Source organism: Panulirus ornatus, chromosome 44 (assembly GCF_036320965.1).
Source record: "Panulirus ornatus isolate Po-2019 chromosome 44, ASM3632096v1, whole genome shotgun sequence".
Classification (NCBI taxonomy): Eukaryota; Metazoa; Arthropoda; class Malacostraca; order Decapoda; family Palinuridae; genus Panulirus; species Panulirus ornatus.
The window spans coordinates 7901221-7917702 of record NC_092267.1 but is presented as its reverse complement, the minus strand read 5'-3'; the positions used below and the strand labels follow the sequence as shown (position 1 = coordinate 7917702).

General features: G+C 45.5%; 1 protein-coding gene across 1 annotated transcript in view; it reads right to left on the bottom strand.

Annotated features, from left to right (window-relative positions):
* Positions 1-1855: 1855 nt before the first annotated feature.
* The window catches only part of LOC139762706 (uncharacterized), a 107439-nt gene continuing 92812 nt past the window's right edge, over positions 1856-16482 (bottom strand). The window contains exon 2 of the mRNA XM_071687694.1: positions 1856-9152. Coding sequence (XP_071543795.1) covers positions 7857-9152 — 1296 coding nt within the window. The 3' untranslated portion in view covers positions 1856-7856. The remainder of the gene's footprint in view (positions 9153-16482) is intronic.

Below are 16482 nucleotides of genomic sequence, written 5' to 3'. Positions count from 1 at the left end.
GGTAATCGCAAATATTCATCTCAAATCCATGGTTTATCTCCATCTTGTTAACTTTAGCGAAATTGATCCATTCTGGATTATATTCTCAACGCGTAGTGCGACCACTTTAGTAACAAGAAAATGGACGCAACCCTTGATCACTTCGTCTTCGGCTCGGGAGACATTACTGTGACGTATTATTCTGTATCAATCAGAAATGAAAAAGGGTTCTCGTGTGGTGTCATCACACTCGAGACACAAATTGACCAACTGCTGGCAAAATGAGATTAATTTTGCTCGGTGTTGACATTTTTCTTTATGCATTTCGGTTTATTTAAACACCTCACCACATTTCTCATCTGACCTTCGAATCTGTACGATGATTATAGTCGACTGATACGTCAATGTCTAAAATCATATTATCATTTTTATAAATGTAAGCATCTATCAAAAATTGTATGATCTTCCACTACGAAAATTCCTAGGCTAATTATCGTATTTCTCGTTATCATTAATCTTCTGTTATCATTAATTTTCTTCCCGTTATCCGTCATTTTCTTCCGTTATTATTAATCTTCTTCCCGTTATCGACAATTTTCTTCCCCTGGGAGAAGCCATACGTTTTTTGGTACAATTCTAACACAATTAGGACAGCTGTTGTTAATCATCTCTTCCATAAGTGGATTAGTAATACCTACTCACTAATTAGCATAGGCTGTAGTAATTTTTGGCACTCGTTCATCTTACAATATGTATATTGTGGCCTTTGTTGTCTTTTCCTAGCGCTACCTCGCGCACATGAGGGGGACGGGGTTATTTCATGTGTGGCGGGGTGGCGATGGGAATGAATAAAGGCAGATAGTATGAATTGTGTACATGTGTATATATGTATATGTCTGTGTGTATATATATGTATACGTTGAGATGTATAGATATGTACATTTGCGTGTGTGGACGTGTATGTATATACATGTGTATGTGGGTGGGTTGGGCCATTCTTTCGTCTGTTTCCTTGCGCTACCTCGCTAACGCGGGAGACAGCGACAAAGCATATATATATATATATATATATATATATATATATATATATATATATATATATATATATATATATATATATATATATATATAAGGGAGTTCATTACGAACATTCTGGGCAATCACAGAACAGAAGACATTTGCTGATATTCCTCATGAGAGAGAGAGAGAGAGAGAGAGAGAGAGAGAGAGAGAGAGAGAGAGAGAGAGAGAGAGAGAGAGACCCTGGATTCAATGATTTTCGAGACAAGACAGTTCATTACTGTGATATTTAATATATATTTTCACCTGCAAAGTTTACATGCATTTTCACCTCATAGTTGAGGCTAAACCTGTATATAAAACAATGAGATTCTGCTAGGATTCGAACCTGGCAAACCGTTAACATTGATATTTCCTCCAGCTAATTAACTGATTAATTCAATCTATCTCTTTTCATTCTATAGATATATTGCCTTTTACAACTTGTGGTGTATTTATATCACCCAGTTAATGTTTGAGCTGTGTTTAGTGGTCACAAAGATAGAGTTTCTTTTGAAATTCAAACTGTGATCTAAAAGACGTTCCATTATCATTATTCAACATCTTTTTGAAAATCTGGTCCCATGCGTTGATATACATATCAAAGTCGGGCGTAATGGGGAAAAAATAATGTTATCCGTTGAGCAAATGATGTTAAAAAAAAAGCATTAAAAAGGAAAATATGCTCAACGAATCAGGAAAATATGAAAAGGAGAATTGTACAATCGAAGCACAACACAGGATTGGCAACACTTGGGGATAGCAATAAAACATCAAGAGAGGATTGGCAACACTTTGGGATAACAATAAAACAACCTCAAATTCTTCTTTTATTTACATGAGAAACAACACAACAATATACAGACTTTACTTCAAACACAGGTACGATTACTAATAAATTCAAAATGTTATTATGCATAGGTGCCGAATACCAATTCTGCAATATAAACAATTTTTTTTTTTGTTTGTCCATCGTTCGATAATAATATAAGATTTTACATTAAATTCCAGTAGTTTTGATTTTGGAAAAAGTACATATAGAGTAATGACTAGGCGGCTTTCTCTTAACTGGCGACACATTAGCAGGAATAATAATAATAATAATAATAATAATTTCTCTTCGAGTGATCTACAATAGCATTAGATCGTGTGAATCCTTATTGCTGCCTCTGTGAGCAGATTCACAGTCACCTATGACTCCTTACGTCAACAAACAAGTTCCCTAATACTGACTGGAGAAGATGTACAGAACACGTAAGCCCGGAGCCTTATGCTTCGGCCGGAGGGTCGGAAGCCACTGCGGAAAATGCCCAACCTCTTTTAAAACACTGTCGGTGCGAGCGACCATTTTTTTTTTTTTTTAGTCGGCGGGAAGTTTGAAATTGACCGTTTAATTCTTTTTTTTCTTTTTTTTGTTCATACCCGTCCGACGTCGTGTTCGAGGGTCGCACCGTCTAACGCAAGAGGTTAGTAAAATTCCCTCGGGAGTTCCTGATGCACTACAGTATAGCGGCGAAATGAGACGGACACAACCATTATATATATAAAAAAAAAATAAATGTAGGAACAACGCTGACTTGTCACGTCGAGAAGCGGCAGTTGAGCTACGTGGGCGTGGCTATAGTACTCGTGGGCGTGGCTATAGTATTTGGCCGGGTAGCCATTTGAGGGAGCACCGCCCACCCGCGCCAAAAGAAGATCACTCAACAAACACTCGTCTCTGAATTGCTTTAAATGTTCAAGAACTACCGAAAAGAAAATGCTTTATTTAAATGATTCAATCATTCTTTAAATGTTCAAGAACTACGGAAAAGAAAATGCTTTATTTAAATGATTCAATCATTCTTTAAATGTTCAAGAACTACGGAAAAGAAAATGCTTTATTTAAATGATTCAATCATTCTTTAAATGTTCAAGAACTACGGAAAAGAAAATGCTTTATTTAAATGATTCAATCATTCTTTAAAGTCAGGAACGTAATCTGTATCTTTTTTTCTTCATATATCAGTAAATATTGTGAATAAAATGATGAAACAGTGCAAAGAATCGCATTTTTTTTTTTCCTTCGCTTTGATTTGGCATTTCGGTATTACATGATTGCCAATCCTCGCAATATCACATTACAATTAAACCTCCGAGTCTACAGAGATTAATCACTGGAGCTGTGATGTTTTACGAGAGTATAATGTCATCCTTGGATAAGCGTAAACTCTTCATCTTTTATAATAGTCTCCCCATATTCTTATGACCAGAGAGAGAATGGGTAACACAATCTCAGGCTGGCTCATAAAATGCGCATACGTGAACACGCTCGCTCGACCCCCGAACACATTAGAGTAACCCTTTACTTATGATGACCTTCGACCTGACCCTGAAGGGGCCATAATATCTAAGGGTTGTTCCATCGCCACTGAGGATTGTAACGTGGTGTTCAGTGGCTCATCTTGAGAGGTCTCAGCGGGTTACAGCGGGTTCACACTTAAAACCAGCGGCTTATCCAGAGCTCACAACGCTGCCTCTAATCTCACAGAGTGCTCACAATACTTGCATCTGAGGCAGTTCAAGAGATGGGACCCCACGAGCGTAGAACTCGCGCACCGCACGAATGGGAATGGGCAGTTACAGCAAGCTAGGCTCGAACTGGTCCATATAGTAAGCTGTTGATGGTGTTTTGAGCTGTGGCGAGCCAGTGATGGGGTTCTGAGCTGTCGTGAGCCAGTAATGGGGTTTTGAGCTCTGGTGAGCCACTAATGGTTTTGTGAGCTCTAGCTAGGTTGCCGATCGTGTCAAATGCCTGATAACAGCCTTATATTGCTCCGAAGGAGTCGGTCGCCTCTGGAATTGTGAGCGTTGTATGTAAACAGTGTTGTGAGCTTTATTTTGTGAGCCATGAACGGTGGTGTTTGCACTATGTGAACTTTAGGTGATGTTGTGAGCATCGTATGACAAGCTACTAAGAGTTTGTGAGTACTGTGTGAACCATGGGTGGTGTTGTGAGCACAGTATGATCCGCAGGTAGTGTTATGAGTACTCTATGAGCTGTAGGTGGTGTGAGCAATGTATGAGCCACAGGTGGTGTTGTGAGCACTGTATGAGCCACAGGTGGTTTTGAGCACTGTATGAGCCACAGGTGGTGTTGTGAGCATTGTGAGCCACAGGTGTTGTGAGCACTTTATGAGCCATAGATGTTGTGAACACTGTATGAACCACAAAAGGTGTTGTGAGCAATGTATGAGCCACAAGGGGGGTTGTGAGCACCGTATGAGCCACAGCTGGTTGTGAGCATCGTATGAGCCACGGCTGGTCTTGTGAGCACTTTATGAATCACAGATTGTGTGCAATGTATGATCCATAGATAGCGTTGTGAGCACCGATTGTACCTATGTTGGTGATGTGAGCACTGTTATGTGCTGGTCATTGTGCGATATGAGCACCGAGTTCCATTCTGCATTGTGAGCACTGTAGCGTTATGATTACTGTATGAGCCACTGAGTGTTGTGAGTACTGTATGAGTCAGTTTTGTGAGCCCTGTACGAGTCTCTGTGAACATTTTATGAATCACGTGTGGCGGAATGAGTTCTCTGAGTCACTGTGAGAGCTTTGAGCACTATATGAGTGATCGTAAATGTTATGAGCACTATGAGGCAATGAATGTTGTAAACTCTATACGAGCCACCGTGTTTTGAACATTATGAGTGTCGTATGAACAACTGTGAGTACCGTGAGCACTGTATGAGCGACCAAAATATGTAGGGACTTTATGAGCTAATGTAGGTGTTGTGAGGACTTTATGATCCCGTTATTTGTACTATACAAGCCACTATCAGTATTGTGAGCACTTTATGAGCCAATCAGAGCGCTGTGAGCATTTTATGACCCACTGTGATTGTTGTGAGCACTGTATGAGTCAATGTGAATGTTATGAGTGCCATTTTGTTACCCAAGGGCCAGCTGGACCTTTAAGGGTAAGATTCTGAGGGATGAACTGACTGGAAATCACCCATGATGCTATCTTGGGGCAACGTCTGACATTCCTTCAGTTCCAGGGGGGGGTCTGTCTGTGGCATTCCAGTGTTTACATGCGGTTTCCAGACACACCCACAACACGTCTTGAAGACTTCGATCTGCAGGATACAGACTCGGTTGCTTTTCTGTACCTCCAGGGTACAGTACAGTACAGTACAGAAGTTTTGCATCACGCAAAAGCCTAATTATAATGTACGATCCGTCAACTCTTCAACTCAGAGAGTCTTCGTCATACAGCCAAGCCTCGTCCCAAGAATTCGCCAAAGGCTCGGCAACGATATAGAAATCGGTACACAAAACGTAAAGGGTTCTTTGTATAATACTCCAATGGCAAGTGAGTGTTTAGACTTATAAAAGTTGAGTGCTTCCATGTGAGTGCGTGGGTGAGGGCGTCCTCAAGTGAGAGACAGGGGGGAGGGAGAGAGAGGGAGGACCATTTTCACCCGACCCTCGGGGGACGAAACACACTCGCAGGCCATAAATAGAGACGAGGAGGTAAGAGGCTATATATATATACACACGTGAAGTATTCGAATATTCACAAGACCAAGTCGCCATTCGAACTCAGCTTCGTTTTTCAGTGATCGTCGTGACACACACACACGTACACAGGGAGGAGGCATTTGCAACGCGTGGGATGGTCAGTTACTCCCCGCGCCACTCCGGCAGATCTCATAAGCACCTCATTGATACTCTTCCCCTCCCCTCACAGTCTGAGACCAACTGACGGGTGTGAGGAAGATGGGGGCCATGCTCCAACCAGACAACAGAACCCGGAGCAGCGCGGGGACCCTATCATAACGTCACACAAACTATGAAGACGAAGTTCTCTCATAAGTTTTCCTTAAGTTTCCAGAGCTGATGCCACCGTATCTTTGGTGGGGTGCAAATCTGTTTCTACTGGACTTCAAATAACGACTTACTCTCGTGATCACTGAAGAGGGGCAAGTCTCAGATCCGTCTGGAAGCCTGTGAGAAATGGTGATGATTGCAAGACACTGATTGTCTCAAGACAGAAGCTAACAACTTAAGGTAGAACTTTGGCGTAATTCGCTTTGGCCACGGCTTTCGAGGACTTAACAATACCTGTACAAAGTATACAAATTAACATCTTCTGGTCATTAGGTATGTTCCTCTGACTTGGAATTATATTACGAGGTTGAAAGCTTCAGATGGCATTTATCTGAAGTTCATGAGGGAATTTTGGGGGTAAGACCCAGGAACAGGCTATAAGCATTTAACTCCCAGCGTTCGTGGAATTTGCACTCGTATGGATGACACCAGGGCCAATGGCTACGGCCCTCACAGCTCCGTAGATGATGACGACTATGGCCCTCACAGTTCCGTAGATGATGACGACTATGGCCCTCACAGCTACGTAGATGATGACGACTATGGCCCTCACAGCTACGTAGATGATGACGACTATGGCCCTCACAGCTCCGTAGATGATGACGACTATGGCCCTCACAGCTACGTAGATGATGACGACTATGACCCTCACAGCTACGTAGATGATGACGACTATGGCCCTCACAGCTACGTAGATGATGACGACTATGACCCTCACAGCTACGTAGATGATGACGACTATGGCCCTCACAGCTACGTAGATAACGTCTTCTTCTTACCCTTTACACCAGCTGGACAAAAGATGTCTTTCATGGCGCAGTCTCGAGAGGATGTTCTTGTTCACCTCAGCAGGAAACTCGTAATTTTCGTAGCTGGAATGATGGCTGTAGACCAGAGCCGCCATGAGTGCCCCCTCTTGCTGTAGATATGTTGGCAGAAGATACAGTGGAGGTCTTGGTATGTAATATAGAGGCCAGGCCACTCATACACACCTCGCCATCATCATCTTCAAGTAGCTGTCCATCTGAGCGGCCTCATCACGGTGGGAAGGGAGGTAAGTACAACAGGTCGTATATAATTCCAACTCGAGGCAATTAAGCCCAGATCCTTACATGAACTGTAAACCCAGGTCCCTCAAAAGCATCGGCATTAGCAAGCCACACGCGCGCGCGCACACACACACACACACACTCCCGACGCCAGCTTGAGACGACACACTAGCGGTCAAGTCCCGGCGGGTGAACTCGACCCACATCAAGCATGCGTCAGCTGACATGGACGCGGCGGCGGGCGGACAGGCAGGCAAGGGCCATTCTAGTTGGCCCCATTTATATATATACTGCCTCCCTCCCGGTAGGTTGAGGGAGGGGGAATGTCCCGACACCCGTGGCTTCCGAGCCTATGGAAGGAGACAGAAGTGTACACTGGAGGACCTCTACACACCTACACTACCTTTGGCATCTATAGAAGTATCAAAGAACGGATGAAAACAATGGAAATGGACATTTACTTTCGTCTTAGTGAGCTATACATTGAACACCGACTAGCAAGGTCTCTCTTCTTCTTCTTCTTCTTCCCCTTGGAGGAATGCAGCGTTGTCTCTGACGTCAGGCCGACGTCAGCAAGGGAGGATGGGGGGAACTGAACCAAACACAGAAGCGCAACTCATCTCAAACAATAGTTATCACATTGAAGGTGAGAAAGTGAGGTTGTATCATAAAAGGCGAGCTTTGGCTCCGGTTTCTTTCTTTTTTTTTTTTGGCAACTATGTATTATACACCCGTGGGGGGTGTGGGGAGGGGGAGGGGGGGCCACATACCCCCTGTAGTGGCGCACGGGAGAGGGGTCGAGCTAGCGGGGGCACGACAGGGCGAGGGGGGGCCGCCCGCCGCTCCTGATACCCTCCTGCCTCACCTGAGTCCCGCCCCATCTTACGGCCATCAACCTTCCTTGAGGCGTCCGTCGTCCCGCCCCAGATCGTGCTGGGCCTGGCCCTCCAGGCACCGGTTGCCGCCCCTGCCCAAGGGCTCGGGCGAGGCTGGGGGGACGTCCTTGCGGCCGTCGTCGTGGTGGTGGTGGTAGTCGTCCGCGCTACTGCTGCCCTCCAGCTTATGGCCGTCGATGGTGCGGTAGATCTGCGTCAGGTGCTTGAAGATGTACTGGGGGCCGAGCCCTTCCCTGGCGCTGCTGGCGCTACCGCTGCTGCTCCTGCTGCAGCTCCGTCGGTCGCCTGTGTCTTCGTCGCTGGTGTCGGCCGGGTCAGGGTGTGGGCGTGACGGTGGGTGGAATGCCGACACCCGGTCGTCGCCGCCGTGCAGGACGCCCACAGTGGGCGGGGCGGACACCGGGGGAAGGTCGTCCCGAGGAGGGCGTGGCTCTGGTAGCGGAGGAGACTTGCGGGAGGAGAGAGACTTGGCGCTGGAGATGGAGGAGTGAGAGGTCGTAATGGGGTGGTGCAGACCCAGTCCGCCCCCGCCTCCACCCCCTATGCCACTCTCCTTGTTATGGAGCGCCTGTGTGGCGGCCATGGTGCGTAGCTGCCCCGCCAGGCGTAGGTCCAGCAGCAGGCGGTACGGGTCGAGAGGCGTGGGCGGTACGTGGGCCGCCATGGGTACCTGTGGGCGGAGGAGCGACGCCCGTGTGGACCATGGGTTGAGCACGTCGTGGGGAGGGGGCACAGACGTGGGCAGGAAGGGCGCCTGCATGAGGAAAGGGGCGGGGAGCCCCTCAGGAGGGTGCTTGTCCGCCTCACGCCCCTCACTCTCGAGTCTGGGCCTCTTAGCGCCACCTTCGTCCTCGCTGGAGCTGAGCGCCGTCACGTCCGAGAAGAGGGAGCGCTTGATGCCCTTCTCCTGCTGGAGCTGGGGTGGCGCTGGGTTACGGTGGGTGGCGGCGGCCAGGTCCAGCGGGGGCGGCATGACGGTGGGCGGCAGCGAGGGCGGGGGCGGTGGAGCGCTCTTGGCCAGGAGGGCGGCCCGGATGTGTTGCTGTAACGTCTGGTCCGGGGGCAGGCCGGGCGTGCCCGCCCGCGGGGCCATGCGACGCAGGAGGTCGCTGAAGAAGTTGCCCGGGAAGGGCGAGGACATGTTGAAGAGGTAGGGCGGCGTGGCCGACACCAACTGCGACACGAACTGGAAGGTGTTGAAGTTCTGGAGGTGTCGCGGCGGAGGCGCGTGGCTGGGACTCACGTCACCCGACCCCCTCACGCCCGTCAGGTTCGTCTCGGGCGTTGCCATCTGTGGGTGAAACATCACATTAAACCACGACATCCACACTCACACCTGGCCTTAGTCTATCATGCTGCTCCTGATTCTTCCCAGCTGTGTAGGAAGTTAAAACTGGAGGAGGAGGAGGAGAGCTCTTATGCTATACGAGTGCTATTTCCTAAGTGCTTGGCGACGTCAGGCGATCCCAGAGCCCATGCTGCCTCAGGAATTCGTAATGCGTAGCTCCTACGGCTGCTCAAGCGAGCACATAAGCGAGTGTCTCTCTCTATGTCGATGGTCACCTGTAGTTTCCTGAGCACCCAGGCAAAGGCTGGGTCCAGCTGGTGCCGTGTCACCTACACCTGCAGGAAAACACGAAAATGGACACTACGCCGAATGGTCCTGTGTGAAGCCTGAGTGCGTAGAAATTGTAGAGTAACGCAAATGCGCATGCAAAAACATATGCGTGTATATATATATTACTAAACAATAGCCACAGACTTACCACACTCTTCAACGGAACAATCATATGAGAATCCAACACATAATCCACTGTGACAACTTGTTTCCTAACCTTCAGGTTTTACTGGTGTTCATAACTCATGAAAAACCCCCTAAAGAAATCCTCTGCCTCAGGCCATGGCGCCAGATCAAACTTAAAACGTAAAAATTACACTTTTGGCCCGTGAGGAACCCACGTCTCGTACTTACAGACCAATCTCTTCCTGACTGGCGCTGCATGCAACACGCGTGTGGCGTTCACCACTCCACCACACTGAATTCAACATGGGCCGCCATATGTCCTTGGAACAATGGCTGTCGTCCGTTTAGGGAAGAGAAGGGAATTCCTTAGTGTCCTCTATAAATATGAAATAGTATCCGCTCCAAACTGGCCTCTGCTTCACCTACCTGATCGCACAAGAGAAAGAGCACTTAGAACAATCACCGGCTGCGTGTCCCCACCCGGCACCAGCACACAAATCTGGGATGTTTCTAACGCTGTTCCACTTCGACTCGCTCGACACCCAGCGGCACTGGCCCTATCCCACTACCCCTCCTTGTCTTGGGAGTGTTGAAGTGATGGCCCGATCCATCGTACACCCTCCACGTCTGTGACCGACTCCCTTGGGATATGTGCACGTTCATGGCTTCCTTGGGATATCATCTGTACGTTCAAGGCTTCCTTGGGATATGTGTACGTTCATGGCTTCCTTGGGATATGATCTGTACATTCATGGCCGTGTATTATCTCTCCCCTTTGTCCCTCCTACAGTCTCTCCCTGGCCTCCCCAAATCGACCCTCCCAACCTTCCCCATTAATCTCCCCCCCCCCCCCGCCTCCCCCAGTCGTCTCTCCCTAGCTTCCCTATCAGATCTCCCCAGAAGCCTCTCTTCCCCTCCCCTAACCACCACCGCCACAGCGACAAAACCGCATCGTGAAAGCGACCCGCTTCGGTGGGTTTCAAGCCAGCGGGTCTTAATCCGCCAATTTGGGGGGCCGGTAACCGCGCCAGCGGCGGCGCGCCCACGTGGCGGGAAAGTGGGGAGTGGGGAGCGGGAAGCCCGCCATTGAGTTCATCAGCTCCCCGTGTTGGGGGGGATTACGCCGGATGGGAGAACCAGTTAAGGCTCGCCTTCTCCCGCCAATGCAAATGAGCGGCAGCGACACGCGTACTACTCTAGCCTAACTTTAACCCAGCGGAGCCGAGCTGAATCCGTCCTAACCTAACTTATCCTCTCCTGACTTAATTCATCCTCTCCTAACTTAATTCATCCTGTCCTAAGCTAACTTATCCTGTCCTAAGCTAACTTATCCTGTCCTGACTTAATTCATCCTATCCTAACCTAATTCATCCTGTCCTAAGCTAACTTATCCTGTCCTAAGCTAACTTATCCTGCCCTAAGCTAACTTATCCTCCCCTGACTTAATTCATCCTGTCCTAAGCTAATTCATCCTGTCCTAAGCTAACTTATCCTGCCCTAAGCTAACTTATCCTGCCCTAAGCTAACTTATCCTCTCTTAATTCATCCTGTCCTACGCTAACTTATCCTCTCCTAATTCATCCTGTCCTAAACTAACTTTATCCTATCCTAACTTATCCTATTCTGACCCAACTTAGCCTATCCTAACCGAATATGACTTCACGTATATTCACAACAGTGGAATTCATTCAAAAGTAACTATATATATATATATATATATATATATATATATATATATATATATATATATATATATATATATATATATATTTTTTTTTCATACTATTTGCCATTTCCCGCGTTAGCGAGGTAGCGTTAAGAACAGAGAACTGGGCCTCTGGGGGAATATCCTCACCTGGCCCCCTTCTCTGTTCCTTCTTTTGGAAAATTAAAAAAAAAGAAAAAAAAAATGAGAGGGGAGGATTTCCAGCCCCCCGCTCCCTTCCCTTTTAGTCGCCTTCTACGACACGCAGGGAATACGTGGGAAGTATTCTTTCTCCCCTATCCTCAGGGATAATATATATATATATATATATATATATATATATATATATATATATATATATATATATATATATATATATACATATATATATATATATATATATATATATATATATATATATATATATATATATATATATATAAGTAGATAGATAGCTACATAGTCGTCATGACGGCCATACAGTAAGTAAAGATAGCTATAGTCATGATAACTACAGTCCAATAATCAATGGTTATACATGGTGCAATAAGCCCCCCCCCCCGACCGACTTACAAGGGGATGGGGCAAGACGGGGGTCAGGCAGTCTTATGCGGGTCAGGAACGTGTCCAGTACGGGCAATGCCCTCGACCTATGACCTCCCCACCTGGGTGTGGTCTGGGGGCGAGCGTGTAATGCTCCATACTGGAGTATACCTCAGAGTCCTGGGTGAGCGTGTAATGCTCCATGGAGGGAGGGGGTATAAACCATCGTGGTATTGGCTTATTGACGTGGTGGTATCCGCGGGATACGCCCCTTGTGCCTCTGTATATTAAGGTGGGTCGACTTGGCCCACCCTGGCCCGACCCACCCTGGTGATACTGCCACCCCCCTTCCCCTAGCCCAGCCCACCTTACCCTGACCAAACCCACCCTAGCCTGACCCACCCAGATGACAACACCCAACCTCTGTTCCCTCCTGCTGACACAACCCACCCTGGCCCTCCCTCTTGCTGACACAACCCACTATGGCCCCACCAACTATTAGAAGGCGCTAATAACCAATTTTACCCATTACTTATCTGACAATTTCATTCATCCTCCCAATTTAGCCTCGATGAGTGTAGCGTGTGAGACGGGCCTTGCATAAAGTGGGCGTTATTGGCGCACAGTCAACCCAGCAGTTCATCATTCCCTGTGGCTTGGTCGATTTAATGAGTACCTCAAAGGCTCAGTCCTCTGTTCCTAACGCTACCTCGCTAACGCGGGAAATTGCAAATAGTATGAAAAGAAGAAAAAATTATATATATATATATATATATATATATATATATATATATATATATATATATATATATATGTATTTATTTATTCATTTATCTATCTATTATACTTTGTCGCTGTCTCCCGCGTCAGCGAGGTAGCGCAAGGAAACGACGAAAGAATGGTCCAACCCACCCACATACTCATGTATATACATAATCACACACACACACACACACACACATATATATATATATATATATATATATATATATATATATATATATATATATATATATATATATATATATATATATATATATATATATATATATACATATATTCCTTCTAATTCACGGGGAAATGATATACGATAAGTCCCTAAGTGCAATTAAATACGTGCTGGCACAGGGGTTTGAAAGAGGGACACGGTTGGTAAGGTGTGAGAGATGAGCGGGGAGAAAATGTGCGAGTGTCCATACAGGAAGGCAGGCTCGAGATAGAAAACGGAAACTTTCCGTCTGCCTCAATGATGGCGGACGCGATGGGTAAACATTGAGCGTTTGGCCGACTCGGAGGAGAAAAACAAAGAAAAAAAGAAAAAGAAAAAGCCTAATGCGCTGCGCCAAAATGTAGGCGTCTGTTATTTCCCTTGCACTCGTCGAACAAGAAAAGTTTCTTTCACGTTTTAGAACAAGAAAAAAAAAAATCAAAAACAAAAAACAAAAACAAAAGAGGATCTATTTTCAGTAATGACCTCGGTCGTATGCCTCTGGCAGTTGGATGGTCAACTGCTGAATTAGTGAGCCAGATCCAAACTTCTGAACCTATTAGCCGATCCAAACAATTTTATGTTTTCTCCTGCGCCTGTCTGGGCTGTGTTGTTAAGCTCTTTGCGCCGTCGAGCATTGAACGTAATGAGATGGACATTTTGCTCGCGGGAGTAAAGTATATATTTTTCAGAGGAGCTGGTCTGTCTTGTCCTGAGTGACGCATAGACAAGTGGGGGTTGCATTAATAAGGCGAGTCTTAACTTGAGTGACACTTGGGCACACTGTGATAAGGTCAGCTGTTCTCGTATATAAAGAGCTTTATGGCAACGGCAGCTCTCCCTTCCCTAGGTCACTTTAGCTCACAAACATCTAAAAAGTAAGAAAGAAATAGAAAAAATATGATCTTGCCATGAGATGGTATTGAAATATAAAGTGACTTCATTACACTGAACGATAAATTGACGTCAATTCAAACGACTCTGATGCCATCGCTTTATTTTTTTTTTCAAAATGTTTCAATTGACTAATCTTAATGTTAAATTATCATATTTAAATAAATCGAATTGTATATCATTCCATTACATAATGCTGTCGATGGCTCTGTGTGTGTGTGTGTGTGTGTGTGTGTGTGTGTGTGTTTAACCCTTAAACACGACGGTACGACCCCTGAGCAAGACGACCCACCCCTTTGAATACACGACCCTTCGACCACTGAGAACTGATGGCCTGGCCATTAAACACAAGGGTATTTAATGCTAGGAATCTGATAAATGAGAATTTACGACCGGATTTCAAAGGTATTTATCACAAGGTTTTAATGTATTTACTACAAGGGATTTAACATATGAAATTTATCATTTGGGATTTAATACTGGGTATTTATCACTGAAGATTTAATAAAGGCTATCTATTTTTAGGTATTTAATACAAGGTGTTCATTACTGATAATTTACTACAGGATATTTAATACAGGAGGTAAATATAGTATCTTTATTATTGGAAATATACTACAGGGTATTTATTACTGGAGATACAATAGAGGATATCTATAACTGAATATCTAATACCGGTTATTTATCACTATGGATTTAAGTCTGGGTATTTGTGATCAGACAAAAGATATGGAATTTTACTGCACTGCGTATAAGCTAATAGGAATTTAATATGGAGGCATTCATTACTCACATACTGTACTGGTGAGGTACTTATTTAGGATTATTTCATAAGGAAATATTTACTGTTAGTTTATCTATTCTTTAAACGGTAATTATCACGATTATCTTTAACTGGCCATTAATTTGGCTTTACTGGGGTTAATTATTGTCGTCGTAATCTATTTTTGGTGTGTGTGTGTGTGTGTGTGTGTGTGTGTGTGTGTGTGTGTGTGTGTGTGTGTGTGTCCTAGCTTCGTCTCTTCGTTGTATATCAACTGACTGTTATTTTTCTCTCTTGTGTCTCCCCTGATGATGTGATTATTACACGAAAGTGCACTTGGGAACTTATCGTGTTTCATTTTCCCCGTGGACTCATATACATATATATATATATATATATATATATATATATATATATATATATGTGTGTGTGTGTGTGTGTGTGTGTGTGTGTGTGTGTGTGTGTGTGTGTGTGTGTGTGTGTGTTAGTTCCTGTGGCATTTAATGCTGGCGTCTGATAGTCGGGTATTTATCCACCACTGGTATTTATCACTGCCATAGGAGATGGCACTAATGGCCGCGGCATTTAATTTAAAGGTTAATTAATTATTGCTTGGAAAGTTATTGCCTTCTCGGTTATCTATTGGACCGTCTTGTATTTAAAGGGTCGGGCGTTATTGGACTTGTTATTAATGGAGTGGTTATTTTTCTTTTCAAATTTCTTACCACTGCGTCTATGTATCACACAGCAGAATTCAGCAGTGGGGGTTACCGATGAAGCTATTACCATCGGCAGATACTGGACGGGTAAATCGGGCCTCAAATCGGCTAGGGGATCGGTAGAGTAATCTGAGTATTGTTACGAGACTTGAGCACGACGGTACGACCTCTGAGCACGACGCTTGGGTTACGTCAGGTCAGAAGGCTTGGCCATCATACCCAAGGGTCGTGCCGTCGGTCAAGGGTCGTACCGTCGCGTTCAAGGTCGTACCGTCGTGTTCAAGGGTCGTACCGTAGTGGTCAAGAGTCGTACCGTCGCGTTCAAGGTCGTACCGACATGCCCAAGGGTCGTGCCGTCGATCAAGGGTCGTACCGTCGTGTTCAAGAGTCGTACCGTCGCGTTCAAGGTCGTAGCGACATGTCCAAGGGTCGTACCGTCGTGTTCAAGAGTCGTACCGTAGTTTTGAAGAGTCGTATCGACATGTCCAAGGGTCGTACCGCAGAGTCGACGTGTGCTCGAAGAGTCGCTGCCTACTATCGCTCTTAAATGGGGGTCGTACCACCGTCGCGTCGTCGTCCCCACCCACAGGAGGGTAGTCGTCTCACCTCCCCCCCACCACTCCCCACTTCGCCCCTAACCACTCCACACGACCCTGGCTCACCAATAGCTACCCCTCAACGTCTGGCCTCAGGTCGTCATGGCAATGCACACATACCCCATATGTATGGAGGGAGATTTGCTTAATATTAAGCTCGTGGACGCCAGGTCGGATGGACGGCGTTTATATCTGGGGAGGGAGAGGGGGCGTTGTTTCTGCCGCTGAACGCACAGGCGTTGCTTTAGGGAGATCTTCGAAGTCCTAGCGTGGTGCAAAGACGTCGTGATACTATATACTTCCCACGTATTCCCTGCGTGTCGTAGAAGGCGACCAAAAGGGGAGGGAGCGGAGGGCTGGAAATCCTCTCCTCTTGTTTTTTATATTTTTTTCTATTTTCCAGAAAAAGGAACAGAGAAGGAAGCCAGGTGAGGATATTCCCTCAAAGACCCAGTCTTCTGCTCTTAACACTACCTTGCTAATGCGGGAAATGGCGAATAGTATGAAAGAATATATATATATATATATATATATATATATATATATATATATATATATATATATATATATATATATATATATATATATATATATATATATATTTTTTTTTTTTTTTTTTATACTTTGTCGCTGTCTCCCGCGTCTGCGAGGTAGCGCAAGGAAACAGAC